This window comes from Phoxinus phoxinus (genome assembly GCF_949152265.1).
Source record: "Phoxinus phoxinus genome assembly, chromosome: 24".
NCBI lineage: Eukaryota > Metazoa > Chordata > Actinopteri > Cypriniformes > Leuciscidae > Phoxinus > Phoxinus phoxinus.
The window spans coordinates 9,226,892-9,251,761 of NC_136899.1; the positions used below are offsets into that span (position 1 = coordinate 9,226,892).

Sequence of the window (24,870 nt, forward strand, 5' to 3'; positions counted from 1 at the left end):
GCCTAGAATTTAAGATGTAGTCAGTCAATAATAAGGGTCATGTCACCAAGCAACCGCTTGTATTGAGAGTTAGATTAGATAACCCCTCTGTCCAGTGTATTGCCTCAACTGCCCCTGGTTGTCTGATGCTATCAGTATCTCTAAAGTCAAACATATGCAAATGTATTTGGCTGCTGCTTTTCTAGTCAAACTTGCAACTGCTGAATGTTTTGGATTATGACGAACGACAGTGTCCACATTATATCATAGATTTTCTGACTTGCTCTCTATCATAACAGGTGTTTTGCCAGCAGACAAATGGTTTCCCTGGGTTTTTAATAAAATTTCAGGTCCATTGGGAGTTTGACCCAGAATGCATTGAGACCTATTTGCCTCTCTTAATGGCATTGCTTTGGCAAGCTTTGTGCAAAAAGCATTTGTCTCTTATCCCTGTCTGTTAGGCTGCATGCATGAAAGCCCAGCAGCTACAACCGCCTTCTCTAAAAACACAATGCCTGACTAAGTGCCTCCCAGAGAGCTTGCTCTAAAACCCAGCAAAGCTCTGCCTGGATTTTCGCTGGAATTTCATCCGTGGGTGGAATGTGGGATAGACCCGGAGCGGCTGTTGGCCCTCAGTCTTGACAAGTCCAGGCCTTTGTGCTCCCTCCGTATGGAAGGGACTCATATTCTGGATTTCTGTAGTGAGGAATAAGCTGGTAACATTCGCCAGCCTGTTCTTTGCCCAGCTTTCAGTGCAGCGGCTTAGAGCAACATTATCATGAAAGGATGACATCAGCACAGTGTAGCACAGCTTTCCACCAAGTTAGGGTCACTATTTCTGGTCCTGTCAATGTCATACGTATTTTCATTTGAAATCATTCTAGACCCTGTGAAATTGCTTGACATGCTCCGTTTTCTTTCTTGAGTTGTTGTAGGCTTTAGTAACGTGATGTTACATTCATTGCCATTACTCGTTGGCCATTAAAGGGCATTTTATTGCAATACGATTTTTTCTACAGTATACATTCGATGCAAATAATAGCCTAACAGTTAGGAACGAAAATGTTTATTGTTGTTATTTATTATTAGTATATATTTTAAGTCTAGTCAATTAATAATAACAGTAGAAATATGAAGTATTAATATTATCAATATTAATATAAATAATCATCATAAGTGGCAAAAAATATGTATTTTTTATATTTTATGCAAATAACTACAGTAAAAATTAGAAACTAAAATAATAATTATTAGTATACATTTTATGCAGTTAAAATAATAATATAATTATTATTATTGAAATCAATTTTAATATAATTTTAAAAGGCATTGTGTAACATTTTACAATATATTTAATGTGCTATTATATTATTGTACTTTATATTTAATGCAAACAAATACAATAGTAATAATTACAAAAATGAAATGTATTATTATTACTACTAGTAGTAGTTGTAGTCGGGGGTGGGTGATATGGCAAAAATATTATCAGGCAGGATTACGATCCACAATCTTATCACAATTCTTTTTCATGTAGAGTTTGTAAGACTATTTTGCAAGAAAGTACAGCTAATTTAGTTTAATAAAAATAAAATAAAATAAAAAACACTTTAAAATGAGCCTATTAAAAAAATAGCCTTACAATGTAACAAAAGAAAAGTAAATAATTTAGGACAAAATAGGAGTGGGCGATCGATACGACCAAATTCTTATTATTATTTTATCTTTTTTTTTAAACAAGAACAAAGATGCAAATGACAAATAATAGGACATTCAATATAATACACAAATTAAATAAAGAGTGCATTAATATTTTCAGCTACAGTAGATGTATTTACTGTAACTAGCATTTAAGTAAGAAATTGAATAAACAAATGTAAAAATAAAACACTAGACTTCACTGTATGAATTAAATGTACACTGATTCTTATTAAAGCTACTAAAGTTACTCAGTCAAGAGTGATTTTTCTCTTTGTCTTTTGTTGTTTGATTAACATTGGCACAGACAGCAGCAGATTTATTAGGCGGCTGTCACTTTAAGACCGAATGCACGGATCTGAATTGATACACCTCTGAACTTTGTGCATTCTCTTAAGATATAGACGACTGTTTTTGTAAACCTTGAGTGTATTTGACAATTGAAACGCATTTAGACGTAAAACGCAAAAGAGAACTTAGTTCAGTACTCACACGTATAGTGACAGACTTTTAGTGTGTCCGTGCTTTGGATTTTCGTGCTCAAAGCTTATGTCAGAACAGCGTGCAAATAAAACGCTTAACTGCCAAGGATTTAATACGTATGCAAATAATACATTTTCGTTTGTCATGTGAGCATAACCCTACTGGCTATTGCTAAACATGTAATCTTGAACAGTATATACTAGGGCTGAACGATACATCGAATTTTCATCGTCATCGCGATATGAACTCCCGCGATGAACACATCGCAACAGATAGCCTGACACGATGAATAATGCCTGGTTCAGATTAGCACTAACTTACACGTTTTTGACTCCTAAAATCTTGTCGTGGACAAGAAACATGTCAGACTACACGTTGCTTTCCGACCAGTCATCGCGTGCCGTCACACACACACATTCACTCGCACGCACGCACAGACACACACACTCACTGTCCCTCGCTCACTCACGCACACACACACACGCTCACTGGCGCACACACACACTCACTGTTGCACTCACGTCTCGCCTCGCTCACATATATTTAACCCGTCGTGGAGGACCGTTAAATAATTAAACATGCTATAGTCTTTCTGTCGTGAAGCATCGCAGACGCGACGTAGGTTGTCGCCCACTATGACACACTATACGAGATGAAACGATCGAATCTTGCGTCCAGACGCCCGTTGTCTTTATTACGAATCTCCACGACACCCATACGTCAAACGGATCTTGCCAAAATCGCATTAAAATCGTGTATTCTGAACCAGGCAGGTAATAAACGTTTGACCTATCACGCAAAGAACCTATTAAAGCACTAAGATATGGAAACAGTATAGTTAACAATCACATTTATCGCAAGTCATATCGTCATCGCAATATTAAACAATGTTATCGCACATCGCAGCTTTTCCTCATATCGTGCAGCCCTAGTATATACTTAAATTAATTTGTTCAATTTTTAGAAGTATACCATCAGCAATATGGATGGCATCAAAACAGACTAAAAGCTACACAACTCAATTTTATTTTCATGGTTTTAAAGCTCCAAACAGTTTGTCCTGTGCCAAAACCATGTTGGGCCGTTCAAACAGAATAACGTTGAAAGCCACAACGTTCTTTTTACTAAAATTAGTTTCTGCACAGATAAGGGAGAGTGTCATCAGCTTTAAAGCCTGTCGTTCAACAGATTGCTGAATGTCACAAACGGTGCCTCAGAGTTGGAGCAGTAATGTTTCAGAAGGTTATATGCACACTTTGCAGCCTTGTAGAGGCAGGGCAATTATCTTTTTGTAAACACTGAGTTTTTGTGTTTGTGCAGTCATAAAACATAAGTGACTGTTGCAGCGCTTGTGTGTGTAGCTGCCCCTCGCTGCTGTGTTTGTTAGGCTTCCATTGCAGAGGGAGGTAGTTAAGCATGTGCCTGGACTCAGGGGGCAGTGGTTTGGGCTCCAGCCAACATCACAGATGGCCAGGATCTCGCGCTCTCTATCGTCATTCTTCTCTTCACTCTTTTTCCCCTCTCAACTTCTCCCACACTTGTTTTTCTCAAACGCGCTTTTTGTAAATGAACAAAACGAACGTCTTCCCAAAAGCTGAGGGTGTTGCGTTGTGTTATCAGTCACACAGTCTATGTGTTACACATGAATGCGCCTGAAAGAACAAAGACCTGGGAAAGAAAAAAACGCCGTTCTCATTTTGTTTAGTGTTGCAACATGTGTTTTCAAGAATCTCGTGCCAGATTATGACGTGCTTTCTAGCAGGTTAAGGCAGCTGTACGGCGCATGTGAATGTTTCCCTCCCGTGTCTCTGATGTGCGTGCGCTCGTGAATCACACACTTCTTCATGTGCTGCATTACTTTACTGCGTCAATGACTTATCAGCAGGTCGACAGCATGTTTTTGCCATTTAGGCAGAGCAGCCTGTTCCCGAGCGCCATGTGAAGCATTGCGGCTCTCCGGTGTGTCCTCTATATCTGTGGGCTCTCGCTGACACCATTGGCATCTAGTTTGCGAGTGGAGAGCCAAAGGTAGATCACATCATTGTGTGTGTGTGTGTGTGTAGCTGGAAGGCCGACATGCTTGCTTGAAGTGCATTTGTTGGAGGTCATATCAGCCGTGTTTGGTGGTGCAGACAGAGGAGGAGTTTTTTTTTTTGGAAGGAGTTTGTTTGTCTCACTCATGCGATAAGGTTTTTTTTTGTGCCATGTTGTTAGACTGACGTAGTTTCAGGATGTGGTAAGAATGTGGAGGGAGCTGTTCGGTTTTCAGTATTTCACAACTTGCTGCTGGTGTGTGTAAATGTGTGAGAGTAACCCTTGCACTGCCGAGAGTGCTTTCACATTCACCATTAACATTCAGTTGCTTTTGTTTAAAGTTTTTGGTTAATGGTTTTTTTTGCTAGTTTTTTGCCGTTCAGGTCAGTGAGTTTTAAAAGATGCTTTTTGAATGCAGGCACATCAGGGTGGCGGATCTTGTGCATTAAAGTATTGTGTTTATTTAGAAGTGGCGCAAATCTCCACCCTTGTTGACAGGCTTTCAGCGTCTCAAAGATTTTCTTCTGCCTCCTTGATGTCATTTCCCTTACGTATGGGGCTCTGAGATATGTAGTTTGGGTGGATGTTTGGGTGGCATTTCTACGAAAATGTACAGCACACTGTACTTTCTTGTGCAATTCTTATTTATGATGTCACTCATTACTCCAAATTAGAATAATGGTTGTAGGTTTTTCTATAAGAAGTTCAATTTAAGTGTTTTATATCTGTATAATATAAGATATATTTAATTTAAATGTAAAAAATAATAATATTGAATTACATATATTTATGTTGATTATTAATCGATTAATATATAAATAAAAAACTCTTTGATCATATTTATTATGGGTGGATGTTCGGGAAGCATTTTTGAAAAAACGATCCCTTGCGTTGTGCTCTGCTCTGGTTTGGTTTGTCGACTCCATTGTTGCCTCAACGCCATGACCATTGAATGTCATGTCACAATATAACACTGATTCACTTCCTGTCACATTAATCCTCGTTACACCACAAACCGAAAAAGAGAGACTACTGGATGTGACATTGAGAACACTGAGATCTGTTACACAACGCGTTGAGAAGTTTAACTCTATAGTAGGGAAAGGCAACCACATGATGTTTCGCATTCTGTCTACTGGTATTGCTTAATAGTTCACACGAAAATGTCATAATTTACTCGCCACCATTTTGTTCCAAAACTGTATGGCATTATTCCTTCTGCAGAACTCAAAATATGGAATTTTGAAGACTTTCAACAAAAAATATTGTCATACAATAAATGTCATTGGGGCCCTAAACAACTTTGGACCCCATTGACGTTCATTGTATGAAAAAAAAAAAAAGATTTCTAGAAGGAAGTCCTACATATTTGGAACAGCATGAAGTGCGTGCAGGTGTACTTAAGTAATACGTTAGTTTATGTTGCGACCTGACCAGCTCTATAACCTGTGCAGTAAAAACAGCGTTTATGGCTTGGCACTTACAGGAATGTGCACTACCGTTATCCAGCATTTCACAGCATGGTGCTATAACTCATGAGGACGCTTTGAATTTATGAGCCCTCTCCGAGGCCTGTTCCTTTAATCTGAGTGAGTTTAGAAGTACAATGTCGGATAAGGTTTAATGGGAATCAGTCTGGCTTCCTCTTTTGTTTCCTTGTACTGTCATGAACCCACTCCCTTTTTGTTTTTCTCGGCCGCAATTAGACATGAGGAAGAAATAAGTTGACTATAAACTGACCGTTATCGCTTTTGGAAAAATTGGAAACGTGCTGGGGGAGAAAAGAAAAAAACACCGCAACCCTGTGGCACACCCGAGATGACCTTATGCTGGCCTTTGTTTAATTTCAAACGAGTTGCATCAATATGAAATAAAACCTGTGAATCATATTTAAGCAAAGAAAATTTGATTCCATAATAAGTAGACATTTACACCTGTCAGGGACCATGGGACCATAGTGTCAAAACATGTGGATTATTTCATACAAGGACTTTAATTCAAGTTTGATATAAACACATTTTATTAACATTGTTCCATTAAAATTGAGCAGTCTGTTCTTGAGTAATTACTTAAAATTCTAAATGGTATAATGGTTGTAGATGATAGTAATTTTTCCATTGATATACATTTATTTTGAGAGATTAGGGCTGCGCGATTAATCGTATTTAAATCGCGATAACGATATCTGCCTCTCTCGATTCATTTTAAATAATCGTCGCTATATTTCCCTACTCGTTATAACTTATTTATCCTGAAAACGCCTTTTTTTTTTTTAGACATTTGCGTCAAGTCAAGACTAGCGTTGATGTTTGTAGTTGCCAGATGTAAATAGCTTAAATCCCCCAAAAAGAGCTTTTCTCTAACATGTTCTGCCCGGTGTTTTACTTAATCTGTGCAATCTGGCAACCCTACGCACACTCGCTCTACACTGAGGAAAAAGCACTGATGATCTGAAAACAAACATGCACTGGAGTTTAGCGATCTCCACAGCGATATTCTAACATGAAATTGCCCTACAGCCAATCTGTTACTTCACAAACCAAGTTTGTGTGAGTAAATCTGCCAATTAAACCTTCAGCGATTTATTTGGGAAAAATCAAAACATGGATCTCCCGTTTATTGTTTGGGATTAGGTTGGTAACGAACGCACGAAATGGCCGTTAGGCCTATTAGATTACCACTTTTGATAATTATGCAATTTATATACAAGTCTCTTCTCTTTCTCTATAATTCATGAAATGAGAATTATCGTGATTATCAGTTTAACCGTTATCTTGAGCCCTATAAGAGATTCACAAATTTTCACCCAAAAAGCATCTCAGACAGGAAGATTGTAAATGTGGTGCAGATAAGAGCTGATCGACAACAACTGTATTTAGACTTTGTGTGGCAGTCCTTGGAACAGAATCAAGATCACTCAGTAATGTTGAAAGGGGTTTTCTGTCCGAACAGGCTGTATTACTTTGACAAAAATGAAGCCAAGTATATAAACCCCTGACTCCCCTCATGACGTGCTGTCAGGGTTTTTTGTTTGGAGCTGAGAGCACAGGGTCAGGAACAGGAGCCTCATGAGGACCACGTCATGCTCTCCATCATTACACTTCCTGTGTTTGACTCAGGAATCCACAGCTGCGATGGCCCCTCTCTCAAGCGCTTGGCTCTTTTGCTCTCGAATGCAAATACGCACATCGTCAGCTGTGCTGTTTATTAGACATGTGACCCAGCGCGCAACTCCCATGTCATTGATCTCACATTTACATGAGTGCCAGTAAGTCTGTACTGGGAGAAACATTCAAAGCAGAGAGGATGTTGGGTTTTGGACACAGCGGTGGGGTTTTCCCGGGATGTTTAAATAGGAATGATATTCGATTGCGGTGCTCATTCCATGCATGCTATCAGCAGGGTCGAATGTGTCTCACTTCTACGAAACGGGGCCATTAGTGTCTTTGAGATGCAAGGAAAGTCTGTTTTCTGTGACTGTGGTTTGCGGGGGTTCAGCTCATCCAACTCTATTCGTTCTGCTATTTATGGAAATGCTTCTCCGCAGATAAATGTGGTGATGTCACTGCTAAGAGAGGCCAACTTTGGTCTGAGAGAGGGAGCTTGTGTTACACCTGTTCGTAAAATGAGTCCAAGCCACACTTAAAATCCAAAAACTTAAATCATTATGCTTTTGTCTCGTGCTTAATAGATTCACATTATTTTGGTAAATGACTCTATTATTCATTAAGGTCAACATGAAATGCTTTTTGCAACACATTTTATTATTGTATTGTGAATATTCAACCAAAAAGTTGGTTGGGACTTTTTTTGTGTGTGTGAAAATGAGAGCCTTGCACATATTTTGGGGGGCAGGTACTGACTTTGTTTGAATGAGTCATTGAATCATTGACTCGCCTGATTAGTTAAAAAACGGTGAATCATTCAAGAACGAAACAAGAGTTGCTAAGATATGCAACTTTTCTGCTTTCTTTTAATAATTGTCATTGGCAAAATACAGCACAAACAGTCAGAATTGACAACGTTGTCTCAAAATCGTCAATTTATATAATTAATGTATTGTTTATTTGAACTGTTATATAAAATTAATATCACATTTTGCAATCGTGCTGATATTCGAGAAAATAGCCGTATTGCTCATTTGATATTGCTTAAATATATTATGTTATAATTAAACAAAATACAAGACCTCATACGAAGGCAATTCATCTTGAAATTTGGTGGCATTTTTTTTACGTCAACGCCAATGGAGTGCTATTGTCTATTAAGTTAGGCTGGCAGTATTGAGATGTTTTAAAATTGTAATAGGTTTAATAGGTTGGTTTAATTTCACAGTGGTGACAAACATTGCCAAAGTTTAGGACCAACACAATCGTTACCTGACAATAAACAAACACAGAGTAATGTAGCCTGTTATTTGATTTAATGCAGCCAGGTTCTTATGAGAGGTGAGTCCTTGAGGACTGCAAATGAAAATGAATATGCTTCATGATAGTGAGCACATCTTTGATTACAAGGTGGCTGAGAAGTTTAGAAAATAAAGCATACAGTCTGCTCTCTGCACCGCTGATAAGGAGACTCGAACATGCTCTCCTGCTGCCAGCCCCTCCCATCATGTGCGTCAGTGGCTCTGCTGGTCTGGTTGGTTGTTGCTAGGTGGCTGTGTGTGAGTGTGTATGAGAGAGAGAAAGAGACATTTAGGGCTAACACGGACAGTTCGTTTAAGTGTGTGTGTGTACAACTAAGACAGCTGCACTAAGCTCAGCACACATTCTGTCTGGGCCTTGAGCTGGTCTCCGGTCATCTACAGTCGTGCACACATGCGAACACACGTACGCAAATCCATACACCCACACACTGACATACACTGCAACACCTGCACGAAAACTGACATAGAGACTATGATCCACAGTTTTCGCAAGGTCCAATGGGAATAGCTCTGGTTTGGTCTATAATCACGGTTCTTGTCAGATGGATTTTTTCTAAGGTAGGTTTGGGTGGGTTTCCTTGTTGGCTCAGCTTTTATTACACGATAACCTTTGACAACTGTTCGTCTGTTTTTTGAAACAAAAACCAACTGTGAATAGCCCCAAACTCTTCGTCTAGAAATTGAAGTGAATCAAGTTAAGATGCAGATCGTGACTTACAGAACTTCACTTCAGTTACTTGCGTGGGGCTCGCTTATCAAGTGATTATAAGTCAGTGAGGAAACCCCACCGAAATGCATACAAACCCTATCGCCATGGCTCAAGCCATAGCAGTCACCTTGGGCAGAGCAAATTAATTGTTTGGTTTTGAGTATTTGAGTTGCAGAATGTCTTACTCTTGCTTATACCACCATGAACATCTTGTGTAGACTAATCAAAACTATTTAGGCTTTTGAAGTTTAATTCTGATATGGTAAAATGTGTTATTTTGTTTCAGAAATAAACACGGAGGCAATGCTTGCAATGTGATATACATAGTTTTTTTTTTTTAGTTGTGTCCAAAGGGAGAGAACTTTTGCAACTTTAACAATTAACAAATGTCACCTTTAATTTGTCATTTGATAACTTGTTAAAGTTGCAATAAAACAGAAGTAGAGACAGATATTTTCTTCTGTATTGTGATGGACAAATGAAACGGATTATCGAAAAAGATGTAGGGTCAGGAGTCGGGACTTGGCGTTTCCATCGGTTGTTGATTGGATAATGGCAGATCTGGATGTGAGCGTGGGGTTGATTGTAAGAAAGGGGTGGGGCTTAAGCAAACAAAATGATTGGAGAAGTCCAGCTAACATCAAGTTTGTTGAAACAAGTCTGATTCACTGGGAGACAGATTTATGAGATTTTGATTAAGATTTTGATTTTGCATGGATGAATCATTCACATTGAGATTTACAACATTAGAAAATAAATAGGGTAATTTTTTTATTTATCTTTAACTACATCCTACCTATTGCACAGTGGATTATTCAATATTTTGGCTAATTACACTTTCATCTCAAAATGTACTATATCTGCTCTATTTTACCATATTTAAAATTATTTTCCTCCAAATTATGTGCTGAAGTTGACTACCTGACTAACCTAAGTGGAGGCGAAACTGTTACAGTTTGTGTAGTTCATTCTCATGTAGTTGCGTCTTGATTTATAGACATCTACACATGTTGGTCTATTTTAATAAATTAAAAAGTTCATCTTGAACTGTGTTTTTCTCAGGCGATCCATGCTGTAAACAAAGAGGAACAAAGTGCTTAATAATTGTCCCACTGCCTTTTCCTGGATTAGTTTAAAGGAAGTGGTGATGGTGTTTTCCCCTGTTTGAAGGCCTCAGTCGAACCTCCAGCGAGAGACGGCGGTGTGGAACTGAGTCCGCTGTGGTTGTGGCGTGTTACTGTGAAGTCTCTTGGTGAATTGATTGGGCTCCATCCCTCTTCGCACAAGCCTTTAACTTGTTTCGCATCCAAACGCTGTGTCAATAATTGGCTTGTAGGCCTGCTAACCTGTTCAAATAGACCCCTCAAAGCATTGCTAAAATTCCTCAAGAGCTTCATAAAAGGTGGCAATCGTGCCTTTTACCACCATCAAAGCAGTCCTTAGGTTAGCTGTAGCAAGAAGTACGTATATTTATTAGCTTTTGTACACACAGATTTGATAAATGGTGGTAATCAAGTGGAGTTGGTAACATAAAAGTTGAAGGATAACTTCCAAGCAATAGATGTTATAAAGTTGGCAGTTTCTGAGTAATCTTTGTTATCATACTGTGGTTCTTTTGAGCAGGACATCTGGTTGCCCAAATGGAACGATTAGCTGTAGTTGCACTACAGTCACTATAATCATTTTAGTTGCTTTGGAATAATAAAATTATTTCTTGAGTAATTGGATTAGTAGCGACTTGCAATGAAAGGGAAGTTGCAAAAAAAAAAAATTGTATTGTGATGTATATCCGAGCCTAACGTATGGAAGCTTATTTCCACCACTGAAAAAAAAAAAAAAAGATAATTGTGACTTTTATTTTCAGAAATGTGATAAACTAGAAATTTCGTGTTATAAAGTCAGAATTGACCTTTCGCAAAGACCCGCCCCCTTTAGTTACTGTCGCTATGTCCGACAAGCTACGCCACACCATGTTCTCACGTAGAGAAAAATACATCGCGGAGCAGAGAGGACACTGACAACGCTCTGACAGACAGGACAGAGCAGGTTACTTTTCGGTTACTTTTGATATGAAACATATTAAACAAAGTCTCACCTTTCAAATTTGGTCATTTAAAAAAATAAATTTAAACAATAAATACCATTTTGTGGCTCTTTAATGTGTCTGACAGATCACTGTTAGGCCTCAGTTAAAGCTGTTTGTGAACCGATCATCTCTTCCTTCTAGTTAATTTATAGCATCAAATAATCATGAGAGAACATAAGAAGGAATGTTGTTTTAACCGCGGAAAGGCGTCAGTACACTCCGTTTTTCAAGTTCAAATCCTCCAATGTTAATCTACCATCTCTCCTGACTGCTTTGTCGGACAAAATGGCGGATGGCGAAGTATGATTGGCCAGATCACCTGTCAATCAAGCTCCCTGCGAAGGGTCAATTGCGAGACATAAACTCGTAATTCTGACCTTTTTTATTTCTCGCAATTGCGAGTTTATATCTAAATTCTGAGGGGAAAAAAAGTCAGAATTGTGAAATGTAAACTTGCAATTGTGAGAAAAAAAAAGTCAGAATTGTGGAAAAAAACACGCAATTATCTTTTAAGTTTTTTTCCGTGGTGGAAACAAGCTTCCATAGTAACAGGTTATCGAAAAAGAAAAACTTTTGGGCAGCTACTTTTTTCCTTTGTTTGTTGTTGATTGGATATTTAGACGTGGCTGTTGCACCAAAAAAGAATGCGAGCTTGCAGTTGATTGTAGAAAAGGGCCTGGGAATTAAGCAGGGATAAATGATTTGAGAAATTCGGCATATGACACCAGAGAGAAGTCTGATGTTTCCTGGAAGATCGAGTTTTGATATTTTAATTAACAAGGTAAAAAAAGTATACATGGATAAATTTGTTCACAATAAAATCTATAACATGCATTTACAAAGTTGATGGGGTGAATCTTTATTTTATACCGAATGATACCAATACATTAAATAATGTTTGATAACTGTCATGGTCCTGATATATTTTGCATTTCTACATGAAAAATCTTTACAATAACAGTGGATCAGAGAATGCTGAAAGTGTAGTTGGAACTTAAAATGGCACGTCAAACGTTTGACAGTTACATATTAAAACTACGCAAATGGTGACAGCAGTTGTTTGTCCACATTGTGAAACCAAACATATCACAATAATCCATCTTGTAAACGGGAGAGTTAACACGCCCAGGATTCATTCTAGAGATAAAACACGAAATGTTTTGCTTTTACGTAATTGTAGATAAATGGCAGATGTTCTCAGATCTCATTTTCTTGACTGCTTGTCCAGTCATGTGCTTGTTTGTTTTATTACGATTAGATTGAAGCCCATTCATTTGCTTTGCAAAAGGCTAGTATCACGGAGAAGTAGGCGCGACGACAATGCATTTTAGAGGCACAAGATGTTGATCGTCTAAATAGTTTAGTTGAACATGATGTCTCAATGAGGTATTTAAGAAAGTTCATTGAATGACACATAAAAGAATGAATTGTTGAACAAACTAGCTGGATGGGTTTGAGTTTCAGGTTGGCCTCAGGCAATGGAGAGTCTTGTGTCAGACAGACGCGACAGTGTTTAGGCGGCTTTTTGAAACCAATTATAAATTAGGCAACATAATATGGTTCAGTGCAGATTTTTGTGGCTAATATGTAATACATATATTTGAAAGAAACTAGTAATATAATTAAAAGTCTTTAATGTACAGAAGCATAAAATCTAGGCTCTGGTATTATACTTCTGCCCAGTTATTTGTTTAAAACATTTTAGATTATACATTTTTGCTCAAAAAATCTAGACTGAGGTGCATTGTGGGCTACAATATGTACTTTTAAAATGTATTTTAGACACTGTAAGAGTTAAAAAGTGAAAGGATGGTCATTAACCCTTTAACAGACTATTTTCTTTAAACATGTTTTTTATATATATATATAGTTTTTATTTTCCATTTTATTCAATTATCCATTTTTATTTTTCTCTCTCTATATATGAATGCTGATATACCTTAATTATGCTGGTATTCTGTTGATCTGTAAACTCACCTAAACTATTTTCTTTTTAGATCTGCTTTACAGCAGAATGGAATTCTGTTTGCATCATTGAAAAATTATATTCCGGTTATTCCTGTAAAGCTGCTTTGAAACCGTCTCTATTGTATAAAGCTATATATAAAGGTGACTTATTTAAATAATAATAATTATTCATATTAATCATGTATTTACAAAAAAATTTTTTAATTGAGCTAGTTATTTAACTACTCTCAAAATATAATTGAGTAAATTGTCCATGAAAGGAAGAGTGAAGACTGTATTATTTATTTTACAGTCTATGGTGAGACTGACTTTTTAAAAAAAATGTGTCTGTTGTGAGCTTAATTCAGGAAATTGTTCTGATATAGATTTGAAGTCAGCTTTTCTGAAATATCTTTGTCATTTTTGCTAAACTCCCAATTGTATTATAATTGTTTGCTCTTCTAGCCTGCTAGCTGAAAGTCAGCAAAACAGCACAGACTGTCACGCCTCGCTGGCGTACAAGCGGCATTGGCCTCTCCAAGAAATCAAACTCCTCCGTTCCTGCTCCATGTCCGGCTGCGCTGATGCCGCTCGTGTGCTGAGCCCATATGGGCACGGCTGGGTGGTTTGTCATGCCCTGCTCAGCTCACTGGTGGAAATTACTCACACGCAAAAACACCAAGTAATGTGTGTAAACACTGAGCTTGTTGATACTAAAATACTGCCGTGGCAATAGCGGATGACTCGAGGCTTGTTTTTCACCGGCCTGATGGTGGTTATTGCAGAAAGGGGATGTCAAAGTGTCGTATGAGGGTTACTGCAAGGTACAGTTGTTTTTGTAGCCTGTATATTCACTTAGCAGTTTTACAGTTCATCTGTTCCACTGGTTATTAACTTAACTCAAAGCACTGACATCAGTTAAGGCCTGTTTGCCTCGCAAACTGCAGACTAGCCTCCAGCAACACTAATACCCTGACCGAATAGTGCTGCCTGGAGCTTACCAGACCCTCTGTTTTTAATTTTTAATAAATGCATTTTGCCACAGGATTACATGAGCATATTGTGCTAAAATCATCTTTGTAGTTGCTTCTCGCAGTCATGTGTAGGGTTTTAATGGCTCCATGCCATTGGTGTGATACTGTGTGCATGTGATTATAGTATTTAAAAAAAAAAAAGTTTTATATAGGCTAAAACGTGTGTGTGTGTGTATATATATATATATATATATATATATATATATATATATATAATTTTTTTCTTTTTTTTTCACTTTTGAAATCAAGCTGAATGTCGATTAGAATATGCATTTTTGGTGTGGTATTAAATCTCTCTCTCTCGGTCTCTCTGATGTTTGACATTTTTCATGTACTAAGATATTTTTGTATAAGTATTTTGGTAAATTTAGCTGTTTCTTAATATGTATGATTATTGATTCATATTAGTGAGAATATTTAAATGTTTTTTTCTATTCCTTTAGTAAAAACAGTGGGATTTTGACTAATACAAATAACAACATTATTTGATTTATTTATTAGCTTTTGTATATATTATTTAAAATATATTTTTACTTGCAAAATATGTTGAATGCACTTGGCAACAGTTGCTGTTTGATTGAAACAATTGGACAGAAAACCTGAATATAAACGTTGAGATGTATCGTCGCATAGATGTAAGGTTCTTCAGCTACATCTTCCAGTTTTAGTGACAGTCCTAGTTTTGTGCATTTGCAGTTTTATTGGGCAGAGGCTCGAGGCGCGGGAGGGCTGTTAATGGATAAAAATCAAGTATGCAAATTGGTTCAGTCCATTGACGTCAGAAACTGAATTGTATGCCATCTGGGGACACCCTGACCAGCCATCTAAAAGCTGCGCTGAAGTGCTTGTCTTTGTCTGCGTATGCACGGGTTCTTTTTGGGTATATGGCGGCACAAGATGTGCCAGGTCTTGTGTTTTCACAGTGAACCTTTCTCCTTTTCATCTTCGCTTAAAGGATCTTATTTATGCATGTGTTTTTTTGAGTTCACATGGATGAGTACTTGCCAGAGACAAAGGAAATATGACATATTCAGAAAGGTTGACGTATTCATCAAGTCCTCTCTTTCTCTCACAAAGGGTTTTATTACAAGCCCTTATGCTGTCCTCTAGTTGTGCTTTGTGCTAGCAGTGCCTGTAACATCTTAAAAGATAAACCTGTGCTACCTTTCAGAAACGACAAGTACGAAAACTACGCGTTCGGCACACAAAGGCCTCTTTGGAGTACTGTGGGCAGGGAATGCTCCGCCCACCCCTCTCAGGCGGCCAATCACGCTCGCATCTGCATAATGAGCAGTGGTGCGAGTGTCTGTTCATGAATTAATCTCTGAATGGCCCTGTATGGCAGTGTAATGAACAGGAGAACAGATTACACTGGACAGATGATGCACGCTTAATTCAGTGAAGCAAGCTTCTCCGCTCCAGCTTCCTCTTGCTGCTGGGAAATTGCAGCGTGAGTGTGTGTGTGTGTGTGCACTGGAGGCTGGGCTGGTAACAGAGTTGAGCTCACGTTTAACCCTCCAGCATGTGCGTTTCCCTCACGTGATTATAGTAAGATTGAGTCACAGATTGGCCAATCACTCATATCAGAGGCTTTTAGAGATATAGGGCAACTATCACACCCTATTTTTACACTGAGATTACGTTTGCTGCCGTCTAATTTCCCCTTAAAGTTCCTAAATACACCTAAGAATTTAGTAACATGGCAAATAGCAGCAAATAAAATGTTAGGAAAAAATCCAAATGAAAATCATACTATTTTTCATACTGTATGTTTTAATGTTGTATTTCATTTAATTTATGCTGTTTTTAGTCAATTTATTTATACAAAATAATACACTATTTTAATATCAGCCATTGATCAGTGTTTATAAAATAATTAGTGGATTATCAATATCGGTGTGTCCCTATGTGTGTCCAATAGCATGTATTGTAGATATTTATGACTGAAATGTTGGGGTTACGGCGCTGGTTAATAAATTATTACCAGTCTTATACCATGATATTTCATTTTTCATCAGGAAGTTTGGATTGTTTATCTGTGTGCTGTTTCTTGCATTGACATTGACATTAAATCGGTTTAGAAATGTATAATATAAAAGCATATTTACATGGGATTTTTTTTAACGAAAATTTAAGGTGCGTCATATGGTTTCAAAGAACAGCAAAATATGACAAAAATGTATAAAAGAAAATAAACAATAGCTGATTTTCTTTCTTGAAGTTGTGGTGGTGTTATTTGAGCCTCATTTGAATATACACTGCTGAGCATTTGGCTTTTATATTAGTTTTTTCCCACGTGTTTGAGTAAATGCAAATACTGACGTTCATCTGCATCTCTTCCCCCACAGAGACGCGGAGCAATCTCCTATGACAGCTCTGATCAAACCGCTCTGTATATTCGCATGCTAGGTAAGCACCATCTTCCCTGTCTAATACAAACACACACACACACACACACACTCAACCTGTAAACAAATGCAGACACAGGGTAGATGTACCACTCTGCACTGGAAGTTACCGAGCGCAGCACATTATACAGCAGATTGTGTAACAGAGGGGATGAGGAGCCTCAAACATCAGTCAAAAAGCCTCTGATAATCTCGTCATTACATCCCAGCTTAAGTCATTCCTCAACTGGGAATTGCTTAGTGTTTCCCTGAAATTTTCTTTGATTTAATACTTATCAAACCCTGGCTCTGCCTGATTGCTGACCCTGGGGACCCCTGGAGGTTATAGGACAGCACTGAGAGATCTGAAAGGGCCTGATGTTTAAAAGCTGCATATGAACAAACTGCAAATCGAAAAAACGTTTATGTAATCCAATGTCAGATTAACCTATGAAGCATTTTAGGTTTATGCTTGTAGCCATTGTTTAATGTGTGGCAATTTTGATTTCAAGTAAATCCATCTCGTTTTTAAGGATATTTAGACATTTTATGGGAAAACTAGACAAAGATACTGTTAAAAGAGTAGTTATATTGCAGTATATCATCACACTTATCGGCACAGGTGACTTTTAGTATTGTGAATGGACGGCAAAATGCATGTGGAAATAACTTCAAGAAGTAAATGGGGTGGGAAATGAAACGGAAGTAAACTGCACATATTTCTGCATTTATATATCACCTGGAATCAATTTTTATTACTATTTTTATGTTACTTTTGTTTTTGTTTTATTGGTAATTATTGTATATCACCTAGTTATTGGATATATTTTAAATGAAGTTTTCCTAATAGATTATGGCACAAATATGCAAGCCTTCAAGAGCACTTTCTCTTTAACTGTGCATGTCGGAGAGTTGCCGTGTGCATGTCGTGTTTATTTTTATTTTTTTAAAAGGATAGTTCACCCCTAACATGACAAATCTCTCATGATTTACTCACACTCATGCCATCCCTGATGTATATGACCGACTTTCTTCAGATAAACACAAATTAAGATTTTAAGGAAAATAATTAATCTGTGTCCATGTATTAGTTTGGCGAATTAATGAAATAATTATTGGCGAATGTAAGAATACTAATTTTAAACTATACACCATTTCCAGCCATTTGTCCTAGGCGTGTTTACAAGTTCAGTTTGACATAAATGTAGTGCGTTGTGAAGTTACGTGTTGCAACGTCACATGTTTTTTGTTCGTCTTTGAACACTATGACAGTAGACTGGTGATGATTTCTAGTATTCTTACACATTTCGCTTCAAAAGACATTGATTCATCCACTGAGGTTGTATGGATTACCGTCACGATCGCCATATTGTTTTCTAAGCATCAACCGAGCGACACCCATTCAATGGCATAATGTTTATCAGAAAGTTATATACATCAGGGATGGCATGAGGGTGAGTAAAAGTGAACTATCCCTTTAACAATGTTATATAGATTTATAATAACAATGTATTGGCCATAATATAAGAATAATTATCTGAATTTCAGTATCTGTGCATCCCTAATAAATCTTAAAAACTGTGTGTACAGTACACCAAATGTGTTCTGTGCGATTCATCCTCGAGCAATTACCCTTTTGGGATAAAATGATACACATCACGCCAGAATGCGGTGGTTTCACATACATTAAATCCGATTGACTTGCGTTTACACAATCAGACTAGTTCATCATGTCCGAGTTTACCACTTCCGTATGGCTGCTTTGCTTTCTGTCACTGTAACATGAATTAGCGATTCACTAGAACATCATAACAACCTGGAGTATCTACACGTTCAGTAACATCAGCATGTAGCCAAAAACCCAGTAAAGCTAACCCTGACCTAATATTTGATCGTAATTTCTTTTTTTGTTTTGTTTTTAAGCTGTGACAAACAAAACAATCAAACCCTCATTCGTGTTTACACCAGGTATGAACCAACACATCTCACCTCCAGGAGAGACAAACCCCCCCCCTGCTCACTCGCTTTCACGGCCTATCCCTTTAATAACTCTTCCACACCACTCCTCCTTAAAGACCTGCATCAGTGGGCACAGTCTAATCGGTGGCATTTCTCACGTTAAAATGTCTTCTAATTATATTTGTGGGTCAGGAGATGAGTTCTGGTTGCGTACGAGAGGTTTGGCGCAAAACAAGAGCGCACTTTTGGTTCCATAATTTGGATGTGGTCTTGCTTCCTCGACCTCTGCGGCTTTTCTTCTGCATGTCCGAATAGCTTCCGTTTGTTTTTTTATTTGTTTTTATTTAAATGTCTGATTCGCCTGTTGCATGTGTGCAATTGTGCTACACACTTGTAAGGTCGGTCCGTATCTATTACTGTTTTTTTGTTTGTTTGTTTTCTGTTTCTTTTAAAACTCATGTTTGTCTTATTCATTTTAATAGTGTTTTTTATGTAATTGTAATTCACAGTTTTGGTATTTTGATAGGGGCTTGTGTAATATTCAAACAGCTGTTTTCAAGTAAGTGAATATACTGGTGGGAGGCTGTTTTATTATTTGTTTGACTTATTTACACGTTGACTACTTTTTTTTACTGCACATGAACTCCAATCAGTAGTGACTGACATGTCGGAGGCTGCCATTACTCAGTAAAAGTTTATGCGTCCCCCCTCCTTCTCCCTCTCCATGCAAATACACACACACACAGCCAGAGTTTGATGAAAAGGCCTATTGAATGACTTTTTAACAGATGTGACTTTAGAGCTTTGGCCAGCCTCGTTGAAGTCCCTCTGATTTCCTCTCCATTCTGTCCTGGGCTGAAGCACAAGCTTGTCTTTCTTCCATGCGTCCTCCTTTGCTCCTAGCCGTCTGAATACTAATGCATAAGTCCCTCTGGCATGGCGATGCATGGTCTGTCCTTCCCTTTTCCCCATCCATCAGCGGTGTGTGTATGTCTGTGTCTCTGTCCCCCAGTAGTCAGGCCTGTAACCTGCTGTATGTTGTGTTTGCAAACAAATCTCTTGAGGACCTGTGTGTTGATGCCTTCTAGGAGATGTGAGAGTGAGAAGTCAGGTAGGCTTTGAACCTGAACGAAGAGGCTCGCACCCATACCTGGGCGTCGATTTCCGCACTTTGCACTGTAAGTACCAAATTAAGACCGTCCAGCACATGCACACATTCCTACCTCTGTGGAGCAAAGAGATACGGGGACGCTTTGTTCTGAAAGTATTCCTTTTCTCCATAGGTATTTGAAAGTGTTTGAAGCTTTAAACCAGCTCTGAAATTACAAATTAAAGAATGGGCTACTCATCCCATAACACACTGCACATGAGTAAAGTGAATAGTTTGAGCTCTTTTGAGTGAACGTTTATTCTAATTCTGAACTATATATCGCATAGAAAAGCGTGCAAAGAGCGGTCCCTATAATCACTTAATCACTAAAAAGCTGTCACTTATCTTAGTTCATCATGATGATGGGATCTCACGAAGTTTCGTTTATAATAAAGGAAGGTGTCTACATTGCACAATGAATCTCTTATTTACATAATGTCAACACTTTGTTATAATGGTAGAATTTGCGAGTGTGCAGAATAGGGCTGCAACTAACGGATTATTTTAATAATCGATTAATCTGTCAATTATTTTTTCGATGAATCGGACAAAACAACCCTTTATTCAAAAACAGAACTGACAGTGCAAATTCACAGTGCAAAACAGGATGCTCCTTGAACATCCCTGAGCTGTTAAAGTAATAATAATTAAAAAAACAAATGGACTAACACAAAAAACATACCACATGTATGCTTTACATCTGCCAAATATATAGGCTTTTTAAAATAAAGTGCACAAAAAGATGTATATTTTTGTTTAAAGGGACCTGAGCTGTCAGAACAATAAAGTCGGATAATAGGTAATAATAAAAGCAATAATAATAATTATAACAGAAGATAATATCTCTAGTCTATCCTAATATTTATTATAAATACAATGTATATAAAATATAAATACAATATAAAATATTCTAAAAAACAAAGGATTGACCGCCTCGTATTTTGCAGCTCATCCTTTCCGAGCATATAGTGAAGTTTCATTTAGAGTAAAGAATGAAAAATTCAGTGCTGCAAATTGTGGAAAAAATATTCCCCTTGTAGTGGTACTTGGGACAGACAAGAAAGTGTTTGCATCTTCTTTCTATCTAATTCAAATCAGTCTGCTAATTTAGTGGTAAGAATTAAAAAAATGTTTTATATATATTGTCCATTTATCGAACTTCTATGCCTCTTATGTAGTCATTTATATATTACTATGTACCAATTTACTAATGCTCGGACACACTCGGTCTCTCTTGCGTGCAGACACACTTGGTCTCTCTGAACACACTTGGTCTCTCTGCGCACACTGTCGCTCGCGCGCAAACACCCTCGGTCTCTCTCGCGTGCTCTCGGACACACTCGGCCTCTCTCGCGCAGTGTGTGGCTTGCTCGCGGATTTCGCTTCTGTCCAGTCCGGCGCCTCATAGCTCTGCTCCGCGCTCAACTAATTTTTTTTTATATATATACTCAAACATCTCTGCGTCACGCGGCACAACAAACTGATAATGAAATTCGTTGCCAAGTCTTTTAATAATAGATTTTTATCGAATATTTGATCGAATATTCATGTTCATACTAAAAGCTAAAAAACTTAAAAAAATGTATTTCAGGGGGCCTTTAAACACCAGTGATTTGGCCATTGCGTTAAAAAAAATTAACAAATACTTTACAGTGATTGGCTACATTGCTCAACGTTGCAAAAACACGTAAATAGAAACCTTTGACGCTCTCCAGAGCGCAAAACACAGATACGCACTGGATCGTTTGCCAAATCGCCGATATGCTATTATTACGGCGAAACTGATCCTAGACCAGCAGATAATAATATGTTTCTTTTTTATAGCGCCTTTCAAGAACCCAAGGTCGCTTCACAAAATAATACAAACAGTTGACAGACAAAGAGACAAGCAATCTGCTTATTATAACAATCAAACGAGCAGAAAAGCAGATGGAGACAACCAACATGAGCAGCTTTTCCCTCTAAAGGCAATCAGAAGCAGCAGCAGGCAGTGGTTTGACCGAGAAAATGCCACGTTAGGCTCAAGTCCGTGGCCAAGGGAAGGCTAAGCCTTGCACACGCAGCTCTCGTGGTGCATATGTCCCTCTGTCTGTGTTGATACTAGGTGAGCTGTATTTAGGAGAATGTACACTGGGCACAGGGAAAGATTTATTGCTCTTTTGTGATGGTGAAATGAAACACTGTTTTAAAGAGACTCTTCGGACTGTTCTTGCCTTTTGTGTTTCGGTCAGGCGTGACCTCTCGTAGGCTGCCCGAGCAACACAATCGCAACGATAGCAACCAAACTTTAAAATAGCAGGGGTTCCAGTCATGGGGGTTGGGCTGGGGCGGTGATTTTGACAGGAACCAAAGCAAAATACACTAAATGCTAAGAGGCAGTTTCAGCCTAATTATTGAAGATGCTAATAATTCAGCTTAACTATTGAGGATCCGGTGTCTTGCATCATGGAATTTCCATGTTCTCTTTTTTGCGTGTGTGTGTGTGTGTGTAGCCCGTGCTGAGTCAGCAGGGTCGATTCCAGCTCGGAGAATCCGGAGGCTCTTCAGTTTCCAGCGACACCTGCTTTCGTCCCGTCTGCTACGAGGAGCGCCACACCTCAACACCCTCCATATCCTGGATGAGGACTACTGCGGTCAGGCCAAGGTATGGGATCACAAACACACAGTGCTAAAAACTCAATGCGTCCGAAATCGCATACTGTCTGAGGAGGTACTACATTTGAATTTGAACTTACTTCGCGACCATTCAAAAAAAAGTATGTTCTATATAGTATGAATCCACCATGTTGTTAGTCACATGACCTACCTTCATCAGCTGCATAGCTTCATTAGATTTCACCAATTCTCTCTTGTGGCCGGGATAATGAAGTGTCCGTCGAATGCGTGCTTCAGAATATTGTTGGAAGTAGTAGGAGGTCATTGGGTACTTTTCACCTACTGGTTTTCATATAGGGAAGTATTAAATTTCAGATGCAGTGAGTGACTCAAGTTTATCCTGAATATTCAATATTTGTAGTGTTTTTAAAATAACTTCTTGATTTTTCATCTGTGCTCACTGTAATCTTCTCACAGTGTATGCTTGAAAAGGTTGGAACCTGGAATTTTGACATATTCCTCTTTGACAGACTTACAAATGGTAAATATTTTGATTCTGAAGAACCTTAATTTCTGTGTGCGTGCGTGCGTGTGTGTGTGCGTGCGTGTGTGTCTGTTGTGCTTTCCCTCCACTATAGCAAACAGTATACACTTTTAGTGTAAATACTTAACTTTTTGTTGTGAACACTGCCACCTTCTGGTTGAATAATGCATGTGCAATATTGAGGATGAAGCATTGCCTTGCTCAAGTCCTCATTCCTCTTGTGCCGTTTGTTGTTTTTAAAGGAAACAGTCTTGTCTTCTTGACATTTCATTTGCTGAACCAGTATGGCCTCATCGAGCTCTTCCAGTTAGACATGGTTAAAGTGCGTCGATTTCTAGGTAAGTTATCTTTAAATAAAATGTAAAGGTTATGTTCTAGGAAAAACATCTGAACTACTTAAAACAGCAGAAGGATATTAAAAAGATTTTATATTTTTCATTAAAATTGCTAATACAAAGTCCTTCCATACTTTGAACAAACTTGGGTTGGCTGTGACCTCCACCGTTTATACTTATTATTATTTTCTTCCAACTAATGAAATGTGTTGTTGATAATTGTCATCATCGATTTAAGTGAAATGCTACTGACATGTACTAATCTTGCTGAATTACTTTAATAAAACGTTGTCCTCTGGTTTCAAGTTCTGGTTCAAGAAGACTACCACAATCAAAACCCTTACCATAATGCAGTCCATGCTGCTGATGTCACCCAGGCCATGCACTGTTACCTGAGAGAACCCAAGGTGATTGTCCTTTTATTAAATGTACCATTATTCCCGTGTTACATTACTGTACTTACGGTTGTCTCTGTGTGTCCGTATCCACAGCTCGCCCAGTCCCTCACATCATTCGACATCCTCTTAGGGTTGCTGGCAGCGGCCACACACGATCTGGACCACCCTGGAGTCAACCAGCCTTTCCTCATCAAAACCAACCATTACCTTGCAGCTTTGTACCGGGTTAGAGCACCATCCAATGGGATTTAAGCATATCATTAGCTCCACAATCCTCTTTATGTTCTAAGTAAATGACTGTATTTGTAAATATTTCAAAGTGGATCAGCACTGACGTGTGTGTGTGTGTCGCTCTGTAGAATACCTCAGTTCTGGAGAACCATCACTGGAGGTCTGCAGTGGGTCTGCTCAGAGAGACCGATCTCTTTTCACATCTTCCTGCTGAGGACAGGTCAGTCTCAGCATTTCTTGGCCTAGAGCTTCTTACACCACTAACAAGCCATCTTTTTTCCATTTCCGTCGTCTTTTTGACCCCTAGAGTATAAAAGATGCTTTTTGTTGCTGTCTCTTTAAGACTTGTAAATGGCTTCTGTTACTTCTGATTGACTGACTTTAATTGGTCTCTTACAGTCTGGGTATAGAGAGGCAGCTGGGGTCACTGATTCTGGCCACAGATATCAGCCGACAGAATGACTACCTGTCCCGGTTCAGGACACATCTGGATGAGAACAGCCTGTGTTTAGGACAATCTTCTCATCGGCATTTCTCTCTACAGGTGGGAATTTGGTATTCAATATCCATTTCAATAAAATAAATAAAACCGTTTATATATATTTCTATGTACAATTGATATGCCATAATGGCTTTTAGAATACATTTGAGATGTTTGCGTTAAAGGAATTGATACATTCTCCGAAAACAAGTCATAATATCTTAATTGATTATTGCAAATAATACCTGGGTTGCACTTTACGGTAACTACAATAAGGTTTAATTTGTTAATATTAGTTAACTACATCAGTTAACATGAACTAACCATGCATAATATTTCTGAAGCATTTATTAATCATAGTTCATGTTAATCTTAACATTTACTAATACAT

General features: G+C 38.2%; 1 protein-coding gene across 23 annotated transcripts in view; it reads left to right on the forward strand.

The window, feature by feature from the left end:
- Positions 1-24,870, forward strand: part of pde7a (phosphodiesterase 7A) — a 31,834-nt gene that overhangs the window by 3,192 nt on the left and 3,772 nt on the right. The window contains exons 1-12 of one of the 23 annotated variants that reach the window (XM_079601530.1): positions 4,057-4,188; positions 16,748-16,808; positions 18,710-18,754; positions 19,272-19,304; positions 19,834-19,923; positions 22,388-22,539; positions 22,968-23,031; positions 23,277-23,372; positions 23,676-23,776; positions 23,861-23,992; positions 24,127-24,218; positions 24,398-24,542. In XM_079601530.1, the coding sequence (XP_079457656.1) occupies positions 16,802-16,808; positions 18,710-18,754; positions 19,272-19,304; positions 19,834-19,923; positions 22,388-22,539; positions 22,968-23,031; positions 23,277-23,372; positions 23,676-23,776; positions 23,861-23,992; positions 24,127-24,218; positions 24,398-24,542 (957 nt within the window). In that variant the 5' untranslated portion in view covers positions 4,057-4,188; positions 16,748-16,801. Of the gene's footprint in view, positions 1-3,920; positions 4,189-8,991; positions 9,182-14,265; positions 14,514-16,747; positions 16,809-18,709; positions 18,755-19,271; positions 19,305-19,833; positions 19,924-22,387; positions 22,540-22,967; positions 23,032-23,276; positions 23,373-23,675; positions 23,777-23,860; positions 23,993-24,126; positions 24,219-24,397; positions 24,543-24,870 lie in introns of those variants that run through there. The other 22 variants (XM_079601545.1, XM_079601524.1, XM_079601535.1 and 19 more) reach the window with 22 other exon arrangements.